This window comes from Dermacentor albipictus, chromosome 5 (genome assembly GCF_038994185.2).
Source record: "Dermacentor albipictus isolate Rhodes 1998 colony chromosome 5, USDA_Dalb.pri_finalv2, whole genome shotgun sequence".
Classification (NCBI taxonomy): Eukaryota; Metazoa; Arthropoda; class Arachnida; order Ixodida; family Ixodidae; genus Dermacentor; species Dermacentor albipictus.
In genome coordinates, this window is record NC_091825.1 from 63,113,507 (window position 1) to 63,131,370 (window position 17,864).

Below are 17,864 nucleotides of genomic sequence, written 5' to 3' on the forward strand. Positions count from 1 at the left end.
AGCTAATAAGGCCGTCATCGACTGTTCTCTTGCAGAAGTAGAATTTCAAACGCTGTGTCATGCCCCAGTCCTTGACGCCCGTGAACCTGAAGATAATGTATTTGTTGCCGAAGACGTTGCAATTCAACCGCACTCATCTGCCCTTGTGACAGTGTCATGCAACATTGTTGCTGATGCCAGCGCACTTTTTACGCCATCTGCAATTTTCGCTCGTTGCAAATGTTCCCCGCTGCCTTTCGCTCTTTTGGACGTTCATGCCGGCGTGAGCAGACTGCTCGTCGCCAACCCATTGTCCTGTCCACTTACTTTGCTTCGTAAGGAGTGCGTCGGCCATGCCCAGTGTGTCGCCCTTGCTGCCATTACTGACATGCCAACTGGTTCTATCACCACTCATGAGGTCACCGGAAGGACCTGCAACCCCGCGCAGTAGCCGACTTCGCCCGATGTCTTACAAAGCTCCATCGCCGACAAGTTGACTTTTTCTACACGCGCCCAGCTTCTACGCCTTCCGCTCATCTTTCGACTGCCAGCATGTTCCCTTGGGCCGCACGTCAACTGTTTGTCATCGCATTGACACGAGTACCAGTGCACCACTGCGACAAAAACCATATTGTGTATCCGCGACAGACGGTGAAGTAGCTGACATGCTCAAACGCGGCATCATTCAGCCTTCGGATAGCCCCTGGCCATCTCCCGCTGTGCTTGTGAAGAAGAAGGATGGGTCGATTCGATTCTTTGTCGATTACCGTCGTCTTAACAAAATAACTCGTAAGAATGTTTAGCCTCTTCCGAGAATGGACGATGCCCTTGACTGTCTTCTCTTCTATCGAATTACGCAACCGCTATTGGCATGTTTCCATGGCACAAGAAGGCCAACCTGAAACGGCCTTTTTAACACCAGATGACCTATGTGAATTTGGTGTCATGCCTTTCGGGCTTTGCAATGCCTCCGCAACATTAGAGCGTATGATCGACAACCTTTTGCGTGGTCTCAAGTGGAAAACGTGCCTTTGCTACTTAGATGATGTGGTTATTTTTTCGTCCGATTTTCTCACCCATCACTGTAGGCTGGAGGAAGTGTTACAGTGCCTAACTGCCGCCGGCCTACAGCTCAACCTGAAGAAATGCCACTTTGGCGCAAGTTCACTCACAATGCTTGGCCATGTCGCATCTAAACACGGTATTATTCCTGACAATGCAAACCTCCGTGCTGTTGCTGAGTTTCCCAAACGTTAATCCATAAGGGAATTTCGCAGCTTCCTTGGCCTGTGTTCTTACTTTTGCCGCTTCATTCGGAATGTTGCGTCCATCACCGCTCCCTTGAATTCGCTTCTACGGAGCGACTTGAAAGATTAAGCCTGGTTGTCCGCTTGTCACGATGCCTTTCAACAGTTGCGTCGTCTACTGACCTCACCGCCTATACCACGTCACTTCGACCCGGCAGCTCCGACTGAAGTACACACCGACGCCAGCGGTGTTGGACTCGGCGCTGTGCTCGCGCAGAGCAAATCTGGATTCGACGAGTACGTCGTTGCATACGCAAGCCGCACCCTCACCAAAGCCGAGAAGAATTATTCCGTTACGGAGAAGGAATGATTGGCCATAATCTGGGAAACTGGTAAATTTCGACCCTACCTCTATGGCCGCCCCTTCGACGTGATTACAGACCACCACGCACTTCGTTGGCCATCCACTTTAAAGGACCCCTCAGGTCGATTAGCTCGCTGGCTTTGTGGTTGCAAGATTTCAACGTGCGTATTGTCTTCAGGTCTGGCCACCGCCACACCGATGCCGACGCACTTTCCCGTTCGCCCGTGTCAACCGAAAGCGATGCCTGCCTCTCTGCCGTTGACCAAGTACTTTCGTTCCCATCAGGTTGGAGAATGGCTACGCAGCAACGCAAGGATGCCTGGATTAGTGCTCTTATCGGCTTCCTTTCAAACCCGTCGACTGCTCCTTCACCTTCTCGAGATTTGCGCCGTCAAGCATCTCACTGCGAAATCCGGGATGGACTTCTCTATCGCCGGAATTAGGTCTCTGATGTCCGCAAGTGGTTGCTAGTCATACTCCGACATCTTCGCGGTGAAATATGTTCTGCCTTCCATACTGATCCGCAGTGTGCACATGCGGGCGTCTTCAAGACGTACAACCGGCTTCGCTCCAGATTTTATTGGCGTGGCATGTACACCTTTGTGTGCAAGTACATTCAGTCGTGCCCTCAGTGCCAAAGCCGCACGGTGCCTGCTTAGCATGTCTCTTGTCCACTCCAGCGAATCCCCTGTCCTGCCAGGCCTTTCGATCGCATTGACATTGACCTGTATGGACCCCTTCCGAGCACGGCTTCCGGGAACCGCTGGATAGTCGTCCCCATCGACCATATGACGCGATACGCAGAAACAGCCGCTCTGCCTGCTGCCAACACTCGTGATATAGCCTCCTTCCTCCTGAAAAACTTTATTCTCCGTCACGGTGCACCTCTAGAAGTTTTGAGTGATAGAAGACGTGTCTTCCTCTCCGAAGTCGTAAACGTGCCCCACTGAATGTCGCATCGTTCATCGCGCCACCACCGCCTACCATCCTCAAACTAAGGGTCTGACGGAAAGATTTAACCGCTCCTTTGGCAACATGCTCTCCAAATACGTCGCCTCTGATCACACTGATTGGGACCTCATTTTGCCATTCATCACATTCACCTACAACACTGCACAACAGGCGACCACAAACTTCTCCCCATTCTTCCCCTTGTATGGCTGCGAACCTTCGAATACCCTCGAAACCATTCTTCCGTACAAACCCGACTCATTCGAATGTGCGCCCATCTCTGCAGCTGCCCGCCGCGCAGAGGAATGCCGTCAGCTCACCTGTTCCTTTAGAGCCGTCAAAAAATCTCTGCCTGACGACGATCACCCGCATTGTCACTTTCTTCCGGACTCCCTTGTGCGGCTTTGGTTTCCTTCCATGCCTGCAGGACTGTCATCCAATCTATATATATATATATATATATATATATATATATATATATATATATATATATATATATATATATATATATATATATATATATATGTGTGTGTGTATATATATATATATATATATATATATATATATATATATATATATACATACATATAAATACGTACGCGTTGTAGATGAACTACAACGCATACGTATTTCGTCTCATACTTTGGGAAACAATATCTCGGATGTGGTGCATTGCCGTAGATTCATTTCAAGTAGAGTGTCTTGCCAACTCACCAGCCATAATTTGTAAATTGCAATATATGCCATGAACTTGTGAATTGCGTGGGAAGTTACCTAGTGCTCGTTTTATTAATTATTTGAGCATGTATTTCGATTTTTCGCAATAGTTATGTCCGCATCTTCTAATGAGCTCAAAGACTCGAATTATGCTATCCGCAACATGCGACTATGAAAATTTGCTGAAAATTTAAGTCATCTCCCGGTACTCCAAGCGATTACATACGCTAAAAGCTAAATTTTATCGATTATCAAAGTTGCATGAGAAAATGATAAGATGCAAACGTTAAGGACTGTGCTTATACAAGGTACTTTGCGATTCATGCTCACAGCACAACTACACCTCACTGAACTACAAGAGTCCGTATAGGGAAGTCCAAAGCTTCACTGAAACTTAACAACCACGTGACACACTACACTCGTCTGTTGCGCTGAGTGATAGAGAAATTATTTTCGAAGCCTTCATGCTTTGAAATTCATGTTGTTTGTTCTGTTCTCCGTATACTTAGCGTCGCTAAATCCCAAATCACATGCCAACTAGCTGAGTCATTCTAACTCGCTCTTCTATCTTCAAAAGCTACAATGCATGCACATGTTCATGAATGCAGCTACCACGACGAAAACTCCGGCGCCCACTGCGAGCCCTGCTACGACCAAGTCAACGCTCGCCAGCCCCCGGATCGAGTGTGAGTTGCCTTTCTACACCATGATAAGATGAGTAGAACGCTACGAAGATTCTTGCGAAAGCCCCAAGCGTTCGGGTAACGCCAAATCGCCATGCTACAGAAAATGCTGCCCAGGAAATTCGGTCCTGCTCCAGTGAACTGGCAGCCTCCCCAAGAACGTAGCGCGCGCCCTTCAGAACTGCAGTGCCGACTGTGTAATGAATGGCTGACTTTGCTGAGGCCAGCACACTTGCGCAGGATAGTGACGACAGTGACCTCTTGAAGACTTCCGTACTTAAGAGTAAAAACCGATAGCAACAAGGGAAAAAAGTTTCTGGTGTGTGGCCAGGCAAGTTCGATTAAGGGTGCTGTCATCGTGTACTATTTTTCTATATATTCTTGCTTCAGAAATAGATATTCCCGCCACAGAAAATGATCAATAGACTATTTTCTCTTTTTCTTTTGGTAATTTCGCCGTTCGTCGTTAGATTCGTAAGCCCTTCGCCCTTGACCCCCGAGATCGACACCTCTAAACTGGAACTAGAAATTATAGCCATTACCGAACACGGCTTTCGGTGTTTTCATCGAATAGTACGATAGCGCGAAAGTCTTACAATGTCTAAATTTGCGTATGTCAATTTTTGCTTCAAGCTCCTGTTTGACAGATATAGGGTAAATGCTTACGAACCCTAGCGTAGTACAAAAATCTTCTGTCCGAAATACCCTCTCAAAATGAGAAAAACGAGTTCCAAAAAGAAGACGGGGAAGATATATACCTCTTGTGAAGAAGAAACTCTTCCTGTATTTCTAACTAGAACCTCATGGTTATATCAGTAGCATCAACTTTTAATGGCCTTTCCGCGCATCTCGACACTTTTGGAGAAAGAAAAAGGTAGTATCGAGTGTAGTTAGCAAACTAACCCTCAATTAGTACCACTTTGCTTGCTGTTCACTACCATCAATAATTCAGAGCTATAGTAAGCGTTGCCTTTATTAATCAGTCGGTAGGTTACACACAATTTAGTAAAGGCTAATACCACCATCAGCTATGGTGCGTTCGACCGTGTAGTGACGGTCCTAATATGATGTTTAGATAAGCTATAGTCTATATAATTGTAGCGTTCCTATTTAAAGGACACAGTAGACGTAAAGCATTGCTGTGGAACTGGCGTCCATCTTGTCTACATTTTTATTTCCACTTCCTTCTTCTCTTCTCCTGTCTCCCGGTTCTCGCGCTTCTTCATCTTCTATTCGAAGGCTCATACCGCTTCACCCTTCCAGGTTTCTTTTGCTAACCCCTCCTGGGGTAATACTTGAAAACGTTTCCAATCGAAGCACATTCAACTGTGCCCCGTTCACCAATGTACCACACAGTCTTCAATATTCCTTTCTGAGTGGCTGTCTTTGTCACAGAGTAAGGACCATAAAATTTGGCACTGGATCCTCTTACTCCTTTCCTAACTAGAATGAGGTCGGTGACTTGAATGTCTGGGATATCTAAGCAATGTCTCTTGTCAAAATTTTGTTTCATTCGTTTACGGTACCTCTCCTCCTGCGATTTTTGTTTCCTCTCCTCGACGATCTTGAGATTTTCTAACAGCCCCAATTCACGGTCCGCCTGAAGAATAGGGGTCTCTCCTGAAGAAGCGAACTGCGGGCTACATCCCAAGCCACCGGTGTAGGAGCGATTGTGATGTCGTACAGCTGCTTCTAAAGAGCATTTCCAACCACCAGGGAAACTATCGTACATCCTGATGTATTGTTTTACATCTCGTATAGCACGCTCTGCAAGCCCATTCGCTGCGGGATGGTATGGCGCACAGAATTTGATTGATATATTATGGTCTCGAGCCCATCTTGCTAGCTTTTCACTCTTGAACGCTGGACCGTTGTCACATACAATCGTCCTGGTTGTCCTAAACATTTCCCGTTCGAGAAGGGCGATGACACTATTCGCATCTTCTTTTCCTGCCCGTGCCGCGACCATCCTGGTGCATTCATCTATGGCCAGAAGAAAAGCTTGCGTTTTTCGGACTCCTTCTCGTTTCTTATTCAGCTCGGCAAAATCAAGGTGTATAACTTCAAAAGGCACGTTCGAGTGGCAAGGTATTATCATGGCGTCCGTAGGCTGCTTATATTTCACTTTGTTGACTTGACAAAGGTGGCATGAACGAACGTATTGCTTGACGTCTTCTTTCATATGAGGCCACGTAAATCTCTTGACTAGCTTGTTGTAGGTGCGCCAAAATCCGTCGTGTCCTCCAGATTCTGGGCTATCGTGGTACAAATAAATAACCTTTGAAATCAGCGTTGGCGGGACTTGATAGCGACCTTCCATAAACATCAATTGTTCAGTGCCTTCCCACAATTTTACTTCATTGATTTCTTGAGATTGTTCGGCCTGTATCATCAGTCTAGACAATGCATCTGCATCAGTCAAAAGGGGTCCAGGTCTGTGGGAGATGGTGAAATCAAATTGCTGCAAATAGTTCACCCATCTGGCGATACGTCCCTTAGGTTGGGTCATATTCAAGAGATGAGTGAGGGCCTGGTGATCGGTGAACAAAGTAAACTTCGCACCTTCTAGGTACGTACGGAAGTACTGAATTGCTTTAAGGACTGCAAGCGCTTCCTTTTCAGTAGTGGTGTAGTTGACTTCAGGTGGCTTGAGAGTGTAGCTGTAGTAGCCTACTACGTGTCGCTTTTCTCGGCCGGATGCTTCTGGACATTTCTGGTACAAGACTGCACCTGTTCCATAATGTGAGGCGTCGGTATTCAGTTCAAAGGGTAAAGTGAAATCTGGTATGCGTAGAATAGGGTCAGCAGAGATTCTGTGCACCAGATCACGGTAGACTCTCTCACATTCCTCATCCCACTCAAATGGAACTGCTTTCTGCGTTAGGCGCGTGAGGCATCTTGTTTTTATGGCAAAGTCTTTTATGAAAGGTCTGAAATGTCCTGCTAATCCCAAAAACACACGCAATGAGTGGACGTCATATGGTTTTACCAGTTGGGATATCCTCTCAACGGACTCTTGTTTCGTGCTTTTGGTAGTCCCATCAAAGACTCTTCCAAGAAACACAACTTTTCTTTGAAAGAACGCACTTTTCTTAAAATTAACCTTGAGGTGTGCCAAGCTCAAGGCATTTAATACCTGGGACAGGTGTTCCTGATGCTCTGCCTCTGTTTTGGAGAAGACGATAATGTCGTCGATGTACACGTTACAAAAGACACCTAGGAAAGGCTTCAGGACTTCGTTCATTATCTTCTGGAACCATGCTGGTGAGTTTTTCCAGCCGAAAGGAAGCCGGTTATACTCGTACAGGTCGAAGGGCGTGATAAAAGCAGTGTACATTTTTGTTTCTTCGGTTAGCGGGATCTGCCAGAAACCTTTGCACAAGTCAATACGTGAAAAACATCGGCAACCACCTGTCTCATCTATAATCGTGTCTATCTTCGGCATGGGAAATGGTATAAGCTCTGTCTGGCGGTTGAGAACCCTGTAATCTGTGCACAGTCTGAAAGTTCCATCTTCTTTCGGCGCAATAGTTATGGGAGAGGCGAAGGGTGACACCGAAGGCCGGATTATATTCGCGTCTAGCATCTCCTGCAATTCCTTCTCAACCATATCTTGCGCTCTCTTGACATGTTATAAGGCGATTTTCGGATGACAGTCTTGTCGGTTAGTTCGAAAGGCACCTTGTGTGACGTCATCGCTGGTGGGTAGCTTCCTGTGCATACCAGTTCAGGATAGGTCGTTGCAATATCCCTCGCGCACTTGACAACTCGCAGGTTATCTTTTCTATCAGGCTGTGTCTCTTGCCTTGATAGTCCTTCCACTAAAACAGCATCGTCCCAGTAAACGTTGATTTTTAGTTTCTTTATATCTGGTCTGGATAGCAGAAAGTCATACGTCACCCCCTCAATCACCAGTACTTCACTCTCTATTTGATGACCTTGGAACTCGATGTTTACTGAGGCCCATTGATTATGCATTGTCACTTTTCCGTCGTAGCCTTGCACCCGTAGTACTCTTCCACTATGCAGGTGACTTGCATCTACCAGCTTGGCATTAATTATAGACACAGAGGCACCGCTGTCAACCAAAGCCATCATATGTCTGTTTCCCACTTTGACAGGGATGTGAAGTAGGCTAGAGCAAGTTAAATAAACAGTCTCAGTTGTTGTCATCGGGTCGGACTGATTACCCTTGTTTATCAGTTTTGTTGTCGTCGGAGCCTCTTCAGCGTCCGAAAGGAGGGGAACGGGGTCGCTGTCGACGTTATGCACCCGACCTCTGGGAGCGCGCCAACCCAAGTTCTCTGTGCCGCCTGCAAGGCGGCGCGGTTCTCGCTGATTGTGGCTTGACCAATCCGCGCCGGACCGTGTGAAGCGACCGCTTGAGCTAGTGTTTATATTTTCTTCTGAAGTAAATGATATGTCGTGAAGGCACTCCAGGAGCCCGTCCATAGTTTTAGGTGACCGTATTTGCACTTGCTTCAGGACTTGCGCGTGCAGTCCGTGCATTATTAGTGCTACTACGGCAGACGGAGGAAGCAGAGGCTCGGCCAGCTTTAAAAGGCGGCATTTGTCAAAGAAATACTCGACGAGGGAGCCTTGCTTGAATTTGAAATTAAGCGCGGCGTCCCACCTTTGCACTGGGTTGCTTCGGAATGTCGTCAAGAATTTTTCTTTCCACTGATTTCAAGAGTTGCCAGCCTCTTCAATAATGTGCAAATCATACCACTTCCGTGCAACACCGCTTAAGTAACTACGCATGTTAGTAATCTTGTCCTCATTAGAGTGCCAGTTGTTCTTCCCAGCAGCATAGTCATAGAATTCAAGCCAACCTTCTGGACTTGATGACATGCCGTCGAATGCATCGGGTTCTACAAATTTAGTCACTGACTTCTCAGCGTTTAAAGAGCTTATAAGCGATGTCACCAGCTGGTTTTGTTGCGAAATCTGTTCTTGTTGTAGCCGAAGTGCTTTCAAAACGAGGCTCACCTCTTCCGTCGACGACTGTGATCCAGAGTCCTGTCGACGCATCGGTTGAAGAACTAATTCGTCGAAGATCACCAGAGGCAAGTTCACGTTCACAGCACCCTTCCGACGTAGTTCATCAGGGTCCATGGAAGCCTTCTCTAAAACCAGGTTCATGAGTTCTGCCGAGTTGAGTTCGCGAGGTAGTTCCACCGCTGGTTCATCTTCAGCTTGGTATCTCGAAAAGATGATCTTGTCCGCGGAGGTCTCCTCAAGGAAAAATCTCACCCACATGTTGGAGTTCGCTGTCGGCTGCGCCAAAATAATGTAGCGTTCCTATTTAAAGGACACAGTAGACGTAAAGCATTGCTGTGGAACTGGCGTCCATCTTGTCTACATTTTTATTTCCACTTCCTTCTTCTCTTCTCCTGTCTCCCGGTTCTCGCGCTTCTTCATATTCTATTCGAAGGCTCATACCGCTTCAATAATTATGTTTCTTTATTATGTGCTGCGCTGTGGCGCACGTCAGTGCAAACAGTACGTTGTAAAAATGTACGTCAATAACTTTTGTTATATTCCAAGCTCACAGGCTTGCACTGGTACAAACTGTGCTCCTAATGGTTATGGGGACATACAGACCCTTTTCGCGGAGAAGTTATTAGACCTTATTTCTTGCTCTTGTCCGACCCAAGAACTACCCAGAGAGCAATCTGGGAACTTTTTTGCTGGGAAATGTTGTTTCTGCGTGCGACTTCACCTAGGTACTACGGAGGACGACCCGCTTGACTCCAGCGACTACTTTACCTTCTGTGCAAACGAGATCATAGCGGCCGACACATAACCTGCAAGGGCAATGCGTCAGTTGTTTGTCGTCAGAGGTGGGCGTTCGTCACATGGGGTGCACGTAGGATAACGTTGGCCCCTGCGCAGTTCATCCTCAGCCTACGACGAGAGTATTAGGCGCCACGTGGGCAGGCTATGCGTGTGCTCTGACCAGCCATGAACAAGAAATGCATTATAGGCTGCAAGTGAATGTTTTGAAACGAATGAATGAAAAGGATTTCGCAGTACACCAGCCTGTCACTAATTATTAATTTGTCTGCAGCTGCTAAAGCAGCATCTCTCTAAGCCTTCACCATTCCCTCTCGCGCTTCGCTGCCATTGGCAGAGGCCATCCGCGTTAGGCATTGTGGTGAAGCAAAGGGGAAAAACATCACCTGCAAAAGACAACGGGGAATGTGATGAAACAATGCAGAAATATTAAAAAGAAGAAACAATAAAAAGTTTACAGAACTCGCGATATGAACCAAAAACGATGATGATCCCAGTGCTTTGGCCCCGCAACACCACAAACGAACGGGATTAGATAGTTACCATTAATGGGAAAGTAACTGAGGCGGGAACATATCAACCCGCTCCTGCAAAGTGATTGGCAACTAAAGAGCAAAAGAACAATAGAGACTGATCTTGCTTTAATTGAGGAGTGAAAATTTTGGACAGCTTGGAATAGATTTATAATCCTCTTGTACAAGCACGTTATACGCCGTCGCACCGTTTGGACAAAACGTAAGGAGCTTCAAAAAGCGCTTACATGACCTTTGAAGCTGAGGTCAAAGCTTCGTGTCTTTCACGCAGTCCCCGTCTGCCATAACCACCAAAAGAGATATTATTTTCCTGAGTCACAAAGGCAGTGTCATGCACATCCATTGTAAAAACGGAGGCAACAGAGACGGCTGAGGCAATCAATGGCCGTAGCACCACGTGATTAAGCACGTACGGTGGCACCCACTGGAACTCCTTGAAAAGAGTCTATACTCGTAAGGTTGCTCATCGAAACATCTCGCCTATAGTATCCCGATCACTGTATTGAGTGATGCATTGTTTCTTTATGTACAGTCGACCAAAAAAGTTTACGGACCACGGGATCTCAGAAAATTCAAAATATACGAGCAGACTTCGAAAGCAGCCAGTGAAATTGTGCATCACAATGTTGTTCGCATATGCCGCAAAAGGCTGGAAATGGGAATAACAGGCTGTGTCTTGAGACTGAGGAGATATTCAGCTTTTTGTCAGATCTCTTGGTCCGTAAACCTTTTTGGTCGACTGTACAGTGGAGTATATTTCACACAGATTAAGGTTCGTGTAATGACCCTTACGTGCATATAACTGATGGTCTTATGAATGTAAGTAGACTGTGTGGCAATGTGGTCCACGTTTTACTTTCTTTCTTTTCGTATAGGTATTTATAATGCGCTTTTAAAATCAAAGTGACCTAAGTGCTTGTGGCAAATGGAGCGCCGCCTCTAAACAAAAGATGCCCCAGTGGCTTAATTGGTTAGCGAATGCCACTGTACTGGTGCCATTGTTATCTATGGTATGTAAACTGATACCTGTGCTAGTCTACGCACTACCTCGTTTGGGTAGAAATGAGTAGGTAACGAATAATTATATTCTTTCTTTTCTACAAGATGGATTACTTTTGTAGTCAATACAAGAGAATGGTCGGTCGTGCGTTGTTCTGAGTGCGAGCGTTCCTACACGTCGGGAGAAACACGGTTTGAGTCAGTATGCGATGCAAACAGAGCCGTTTTTTTTGTTGTTGTTGTTGCGTAGGATGTGTGTGCTGGGGTCGCGTCTAGACCGCCTAGAGAAAGAGAAGGTTAGCCTAGCTGAGCAGGTTGTGGCGCTAGAAAAGGAATGCAAGAGCGAGCAAGAAAGAGCAGAGGAAGGTGTTAGTAGATAAGGTAGCCAATGCAGAAATGAAGGTGAGGGCCGCCATTTTGCAAAGCAATGGCGAACGCTTCGATGCGAGCACTGCAAACGCGACTGGCTTCGAAACGAGAGCAGGTAAGGTAAACCATGCCCGAAAGCAGAGGCGGACGCGTCAGTGTTGGTCACGAAGGGTCTACTACCACTGACGTGCCGACCGGGAAAGACAGCAAAGAGAAGGAAGAGGGTGAGACGGGGAAGGAGGGCATTGCAACCTCAGGTGTAGCTTTGGGCGACGAGGAGGACGAAAAGCGTCGAGTCGTCTTTGTTGTAGATTCAAGCATGCGCAAAGTAGAACTGGTGCTAATAGAGAGGTTAGGTGAAGGGCAGCGAGTCTAGAAGATTAGCACACTTCCGGGGAAACGGATTAGGGGAAGTAATAGCGAAAGCCAAGCAACACATGTGGGACGCCACAACGGAGGAGACGCACCTAGTGGTGTTAATAGGCGGAGTGATGACGTGCTGCACGGACTGGGTACAGGGATCGTGAATAGCCACAGCGGTTACATATCTGCGGAGTGTTTCAATGGAGGTGTAAATCACAGTGCATACGGTGCCAGATGTTGAAATGCAATGACATGCAATTGAAAGGGCAGTGCTTAAAGAAGTAAATTTGGACGCCAGCCAAGGCAATGCATTTTACGAGAGTCGACATCAACAGAGAAGTGCACCGAGCAGGTCACTAACGTGCTTTCTGTGCGGGACGGGAAACATTTGAGCGATAGTGCAGCAAGAGCGTTTGGACGTCGATTCGTAGTACGGGCAGTAGCTATTTTAGGTGGGCCCCTGGCAATCAGCAAGGTGATAGCATGTAGTGGCACAGCAGTAAGGAGTAGAAGTATATCGCAAAAAAAAGATGCACAAGGGGTAAGTATGCAGATGGTACTATTTGTTTAATAAATATGCACGGAGGTCGCAAGCAGGAAAAATGGCTGAAAGTTCAAGCGCAGTATAACAACGAAGCTGTTACTGTGTGCGCATCCAGGAGATTTGGATGCTGCCGCCTGTTTTCTATGGCAGGGGTGCTACAGAATGACTCGGTCAAGACAAATTGGAGGCGTAGGCATGCTAATTAGAGGAGGTATGAAGTGACAAAGGGTACAAGAGACATGTGGGGAGCATTATTCGATTATCGGTGTATCGGAACGCAAAAGACGTAGCTTGGTGTAGCTTATCTATGAACAGGTAGTGATAGCAGAGATCAAAAATAAAGAATTGATTGATTACATCATAAGCGATATTACTGTGTTCAAGAAATCGGGCAAAGTCGTAGCAGTAGAAGATATGAATGCGCACATGGAGAATTTAGATGATATACTTACTACAATGGTTCTCTAGTACTGAATCTGTGCGATGAACAGAACCTTGTAGTACTTAACAGGGAGAATAACTGCCATGGACAGTTACCGTAGCAATGGGAATACAGGTGGTCATGTACCGACTACGCTTTAGCGTCAAGACCGGTCTACGATGGGTTATCCCAAATAATGACGGATGAACATGGAAAAGATAGCCTTGGTAGCGATCATCAACGTATAACCTGAAATTCTGGGAGAGATATTAACGCGAAACACGAACAAACAGCATCAAAAGCTCGGTGATATCCAGAATGGCAATGCAGTCTAAGCTATAAAATTAGGACTGTCGAAGTGGGCAAATAAAACTTGTGTACTGTGGGAGCTAGAGAATGGACCCAGACCAATCAGATGCTTATATGATAGCATATTTGTAATACCTCAGTGCCTAGAGATTTTAGTAGCTCAGAACAGGCCTTTATGGATAGCATTTCCTTATATTAGTGCAGCCTACTACAACGTAGACAAAGAATTGTTAGGGGATATTCTCAAGCACAAAGGCACAGGTGACCACTTCATGCAGATGCGGAGGGAGATATAGATATATGGAGACAACTGAGCACAAATTGTATGGGATGCCGAAAGTGTAATGACGTAGCGGAAATCCAGAGGACTGCTGAACCCATTATGTACTATATATCCCCATTTTTTGTTAACGCTTCATCTTAAGAACATAGGAAGACGACTAGAAGACAGTGAGTTAGGGTCTGATTTATCATACATGCCTAATAGTCAAATGGTGCAACAGAAAGTCCCTGGACTTGTGTACGCGAACGACATAGTGTACTAGCGGACAATGAATGCAAAGGACTTTCAGAGATTTCCGAATAGGTGAGGCAACGCAGAGACAAATCTAAGCCTTAAGTTTACCACAGAGAAATCGGGAATTATGATCTTTAATGAAGAAACAAGCAGTTACGTGGTGCCTGTTCAGCAGCAAGTCAAATTCATAGTCAAGCACTATAGATACTTCGGGGAATACATAAACAAAAGAAAAACTTGCTCAAGCACCCACCATAATAACCTGGAAAGAAATTTCAGGATACCTAAATACTTCTTATGAGTTGAGAAAGCGAAATATTAATATCCAATTAAACGTCGCTGAGCACGCTTTCGAGTTATGAACTCGTTGTGGGCCAGCGATTGAGTTGAGACGCTTGGCGCCTTTTGATTTGGCCTTGCCGGGGCACAGTTAAGCCAGGGATACGTGGAGCGAAAAACCGGCGTCCAGGTGACGAAAAACGCCCGACGGCGAACGCTAGCCCCTCGGCGTGCAAAAATTTTACTCCCGCCGGCTACCCGGACCGATCGCAAAGACGCCGCTTGGCGAAAATCACCGTCGGAAGTGGCGGGAGTGCCTCGCGCGCTCACCAGGCATCGCGACGATCGATCGCCCTCCGACTTCCGGCAGGTGGTTGGGTTTTTTTTCTGCGTATTTTTTGCTTTTCCATCGAAGCGTCCGTCGTGCGGCTGCGCTGAAGTGACGGAATGCGGGCGTTTGGGCTAGTTTGGCCGCGCACTTTCGGGCTCCTGCGCATGAAAGGGACACCGTTCATCATTGTAGCCCGATATAGAATGTTTAAAAGTACAAATTTGTGTAAGCTCATTTTTCGTCTACAAACTTAAGTGAGGCGCTCACGAAAGAGATAATTAGTCCGGTGCAGTTTTCTTACTAATCCGATCGAAGGTTATGTGGCACAATATAGTGCGTGCATTGTACTTCTTTTCTTATTGTTGTCTTGTTTGTGTGTGTGGCGCCGCCCATATGGGTTCGGGTAAAGGGGACGAAAATGTTTCTCATTCGCGGTGCCCGAAGCTGTAGTTCTTGAATTTGTTGGGATGTCGGCACTAGTGCTCGTAAAGCTTGGTTTTGATCAGAAACCACCACGGCTCTACAACCACAAGTCCCTTCTGCTCGAGTGCCTTGAGGGAAAAGAGAGAGGACAGATTGTAGCTGCGTCGGCCCGCGCGGCTGGCGGAATGCATAGGGCGTCGAGAACGAAAGCCGCTGACAGGCCCATTTCATGCCAAATACCGATCATTCTATCCTCTCCGGCTGCAGTAGTAAACGCTTGTTGTTGGAGGAGGCTTCAAAACAGGATGTGAAACTGAAGTAAGCATGAATAACCACAATGTACCTTTTACACAAAGCAAACTAAATTCACAGTTGGGGAACCACAAAACCTTCTGCAACGCCTGCGCTCCGCGGTGTCACCGCTCAGCGTAGCCAGACGGCGCAAAGCCAGCCCGCTAAAACGCTTATAGCTCAATGAAAGGTGCAGAAATCGCTTGTAAGCGCCTGTATGAAACGCTTTTGTCAAGTTGGTTAGTCGTTAGCAACAAATAATAAAATAAAAGGCTATTTAATATTTTTTTCTTGTCCAAAAACACATTCCTAGGGCCTGGCAACACTGGCAAATACGCGGCGAGCGCGCGGAGGCGTCCGGCTGTTTATCGCTGAATGTAAGCTATGCCAGCGAACCATCGGCGTCGTGCCGCCGCGTCTATTTGCGCCGGGCGATGTTCACCGTGAAAGTTCGCTCCATGTATCCCGGGCTGTATAAACTGCAGGCGAGTGCTTGCGCATACAACCAACGCGCTGATAGCACAACCTTCCGAGAGCGAGGGTGACGTGGCGTCGCGGCGACGCCCTCTCCCCTCACGCAACACATGGCACGCTAGAGCGGCAGCAGCTGTACGCTTTCGCCCGCCGTGATCCGCGGAGGCGCGCTTGTGAGGTAGCGTCGCAGCCAGTGGGAATTTACCCGCATTTTCGTTGCACAGACTACAGACGCCGGCTTATTCACCCAGTTCACCCAGTTCACCCAGTTCACCCAGTTATTCACCCAGTTATAACCCAGTATGGGTTATTCACCCATAAAAAGAAAGGGAGAACGGAATGCAGCAATCTAGAATCATATAGTACTGAGTGTCACATTAAATTTGTGGTGGCGCTTGGAAACTGGAAATGAGTAATGGTGCCAGTGCTAAGGTTCGCAAATGCCGTTTTGCGGTTGAAATGAGACTTATTGTGAAGGTTTGAAGTTAAATAAATATAGGCAGGGCGGTTGGCATTGGAGGGCCACGGCCCAGCAGCGCAAGGTGACATGCGTTGTGCCTCTTTTTAATCCATAGAAGTGCAGAATAAGAAAGACGCAGGAAAACTGATGAAAATAAATGGGCGTCTAAAGTGCACAAATATCTGTACCTGAGAGCCACGGACGCAGAATGGAGGAGGAAGTCAACAATGCTGGCAATAAAGTACAGGGTAACTTAAAGTATATATAGACGACCAGGAGTTATCAAAATGAAAGTAACAGAAAGAGAGAACGTAAATTACAGTAGCAGTCGAGATGAGCATGAGACGCTTAGTACATTGGTTCCAGTACAGATACTTGTGCACTTTGATCACCCGTTTATTTGGATCCATGCTACCTAGTTTTTATTCAAAAATAATTTACTCTGACTTCAAAAGGGGTCCAACCCATGTCACCCTGCACGAAGCCGGTGCAATAACTCATGGTGCGACAACTTGCGCCAACGTGGACGTAAACCCACTGGCTCAACTACGCAAAATTGGAGCGGGCGCCGTGCGCCGGCAGAGTGGTGCATGGAGGCGGAGCGCCGGTTGTTCTTCGCGAGCTTATTGGGATGCATTCAATGTGTGGTTCTTTCCCTTTTTCAACTAGGTGTGTGGTGAACGCTTTAGGATAGCGGGAATGCCAAAGAATAGCAACACCGCATCCTTTATAACACTTACCTGATTGCTATTCCCGTTTTTCGCTTAATAGCTACGAAGAAAGTTCGAGTAACGACGCCGTCGACGACAACCACAAAGCGTAAGTTTTTACAGCAGTTAGTATTCTTGAGATACTTGCCGTTCACTACCTATGTCACAATGTCAGATTACGTGCCACTCTTCATAATAATCATAACGTGTAAAACATACAATCACCTTGACATAATAGTTCTGCGCAAGGCCGCAAGGTGGAGTAGTAATTAATCAAGGGAAAATCACACATCCACCCGTTCGTAGCAATTGCTAGAAAGGAAGCCCATACCGGGTGAAAAATTCAAGATACCCATACGGGTTCCTCAAATGGAAAGCCTCGCGGAAGAAGAAATGTTTGTTCTGGTCCGGCACTCGAACCCGGGCCACCTCCTTTCCAAGGCAGCTGCTCTACCATCTGACCTAAGTAGGCGGCGAGCAGGTAGCCTTCTTTTTTTTGTTTTCTTTAGCCAAGCCAGGTTCTCGAAAGCGAAACGACGCTTTTGCACGGGATTGGCAGTTGAGCGTGGGGCCGTAACCACGCGTGTGCTAATATTGTAGAACTGGCGCCCAATGACGGCACAGCAAGTTGACGGCATTTTGTAGCTTACAAGGAGCCAACGCAAATCGCAAATTCGCGCGCTTACAAACAGCATGTGCGCCACCAAGCTCGATGGGATACGTGAGCAGCTCGATAGCACGGACTCTTTGTACTTCGCAATACATACAGAATAAAGCGCAGGCGTCGAATAATACACGAACTGCAATTTTAGTTATATAAGTACACTTTACTTAAAAGCAGCCGACTTGAGTGATGTAACGCCCGCTGTGGATGCTTAGTGAATATGGTGTTAGACTGCTGAGAACGACGTGGGGGGATCTAATCGCGGCCACGGCGGCCGCATTTCGATATGACTGAAATGCGAAAACACCCATGTGCTTAGATTTAGGTGCACGTTAAAAAAAACCACGTGACCCAAATTGTTCCGCAGGGGCCCATTACGGCGTACCTATTATCAGATCGTGGTTTTGACATGTAAAATTACATTATTCCATTTTATTATT

At 46.7% G+C, this 17,864-nt stretch overlaps 1 protein-coding gene across 1 annotated transcript in view; it reads left to right on the forward strand.

Annotated features, from left to right (window-relative positions):
- LOC135911695 (uncharacterized) overlaps positions 1–17,864 on the forward strand; it is a 54,334-nt gene that overhangs the window by 3,900 nt on the left and 32,570 nt on the right. Inside the window, exons 3-4 of the mRNA XM_065444048.2 lie at positions 3,867–3,944; positions 16,822–16,869. Coding sequence (XP_065300120.2) covers positions 3,867–3,944; positions 16,822–16,869 — 126 coding nt within the window. The remainder of the gene's footprint in view (positions 1–3,866; positions 3,945–16,821; positions 16,870–17,864) is intronic.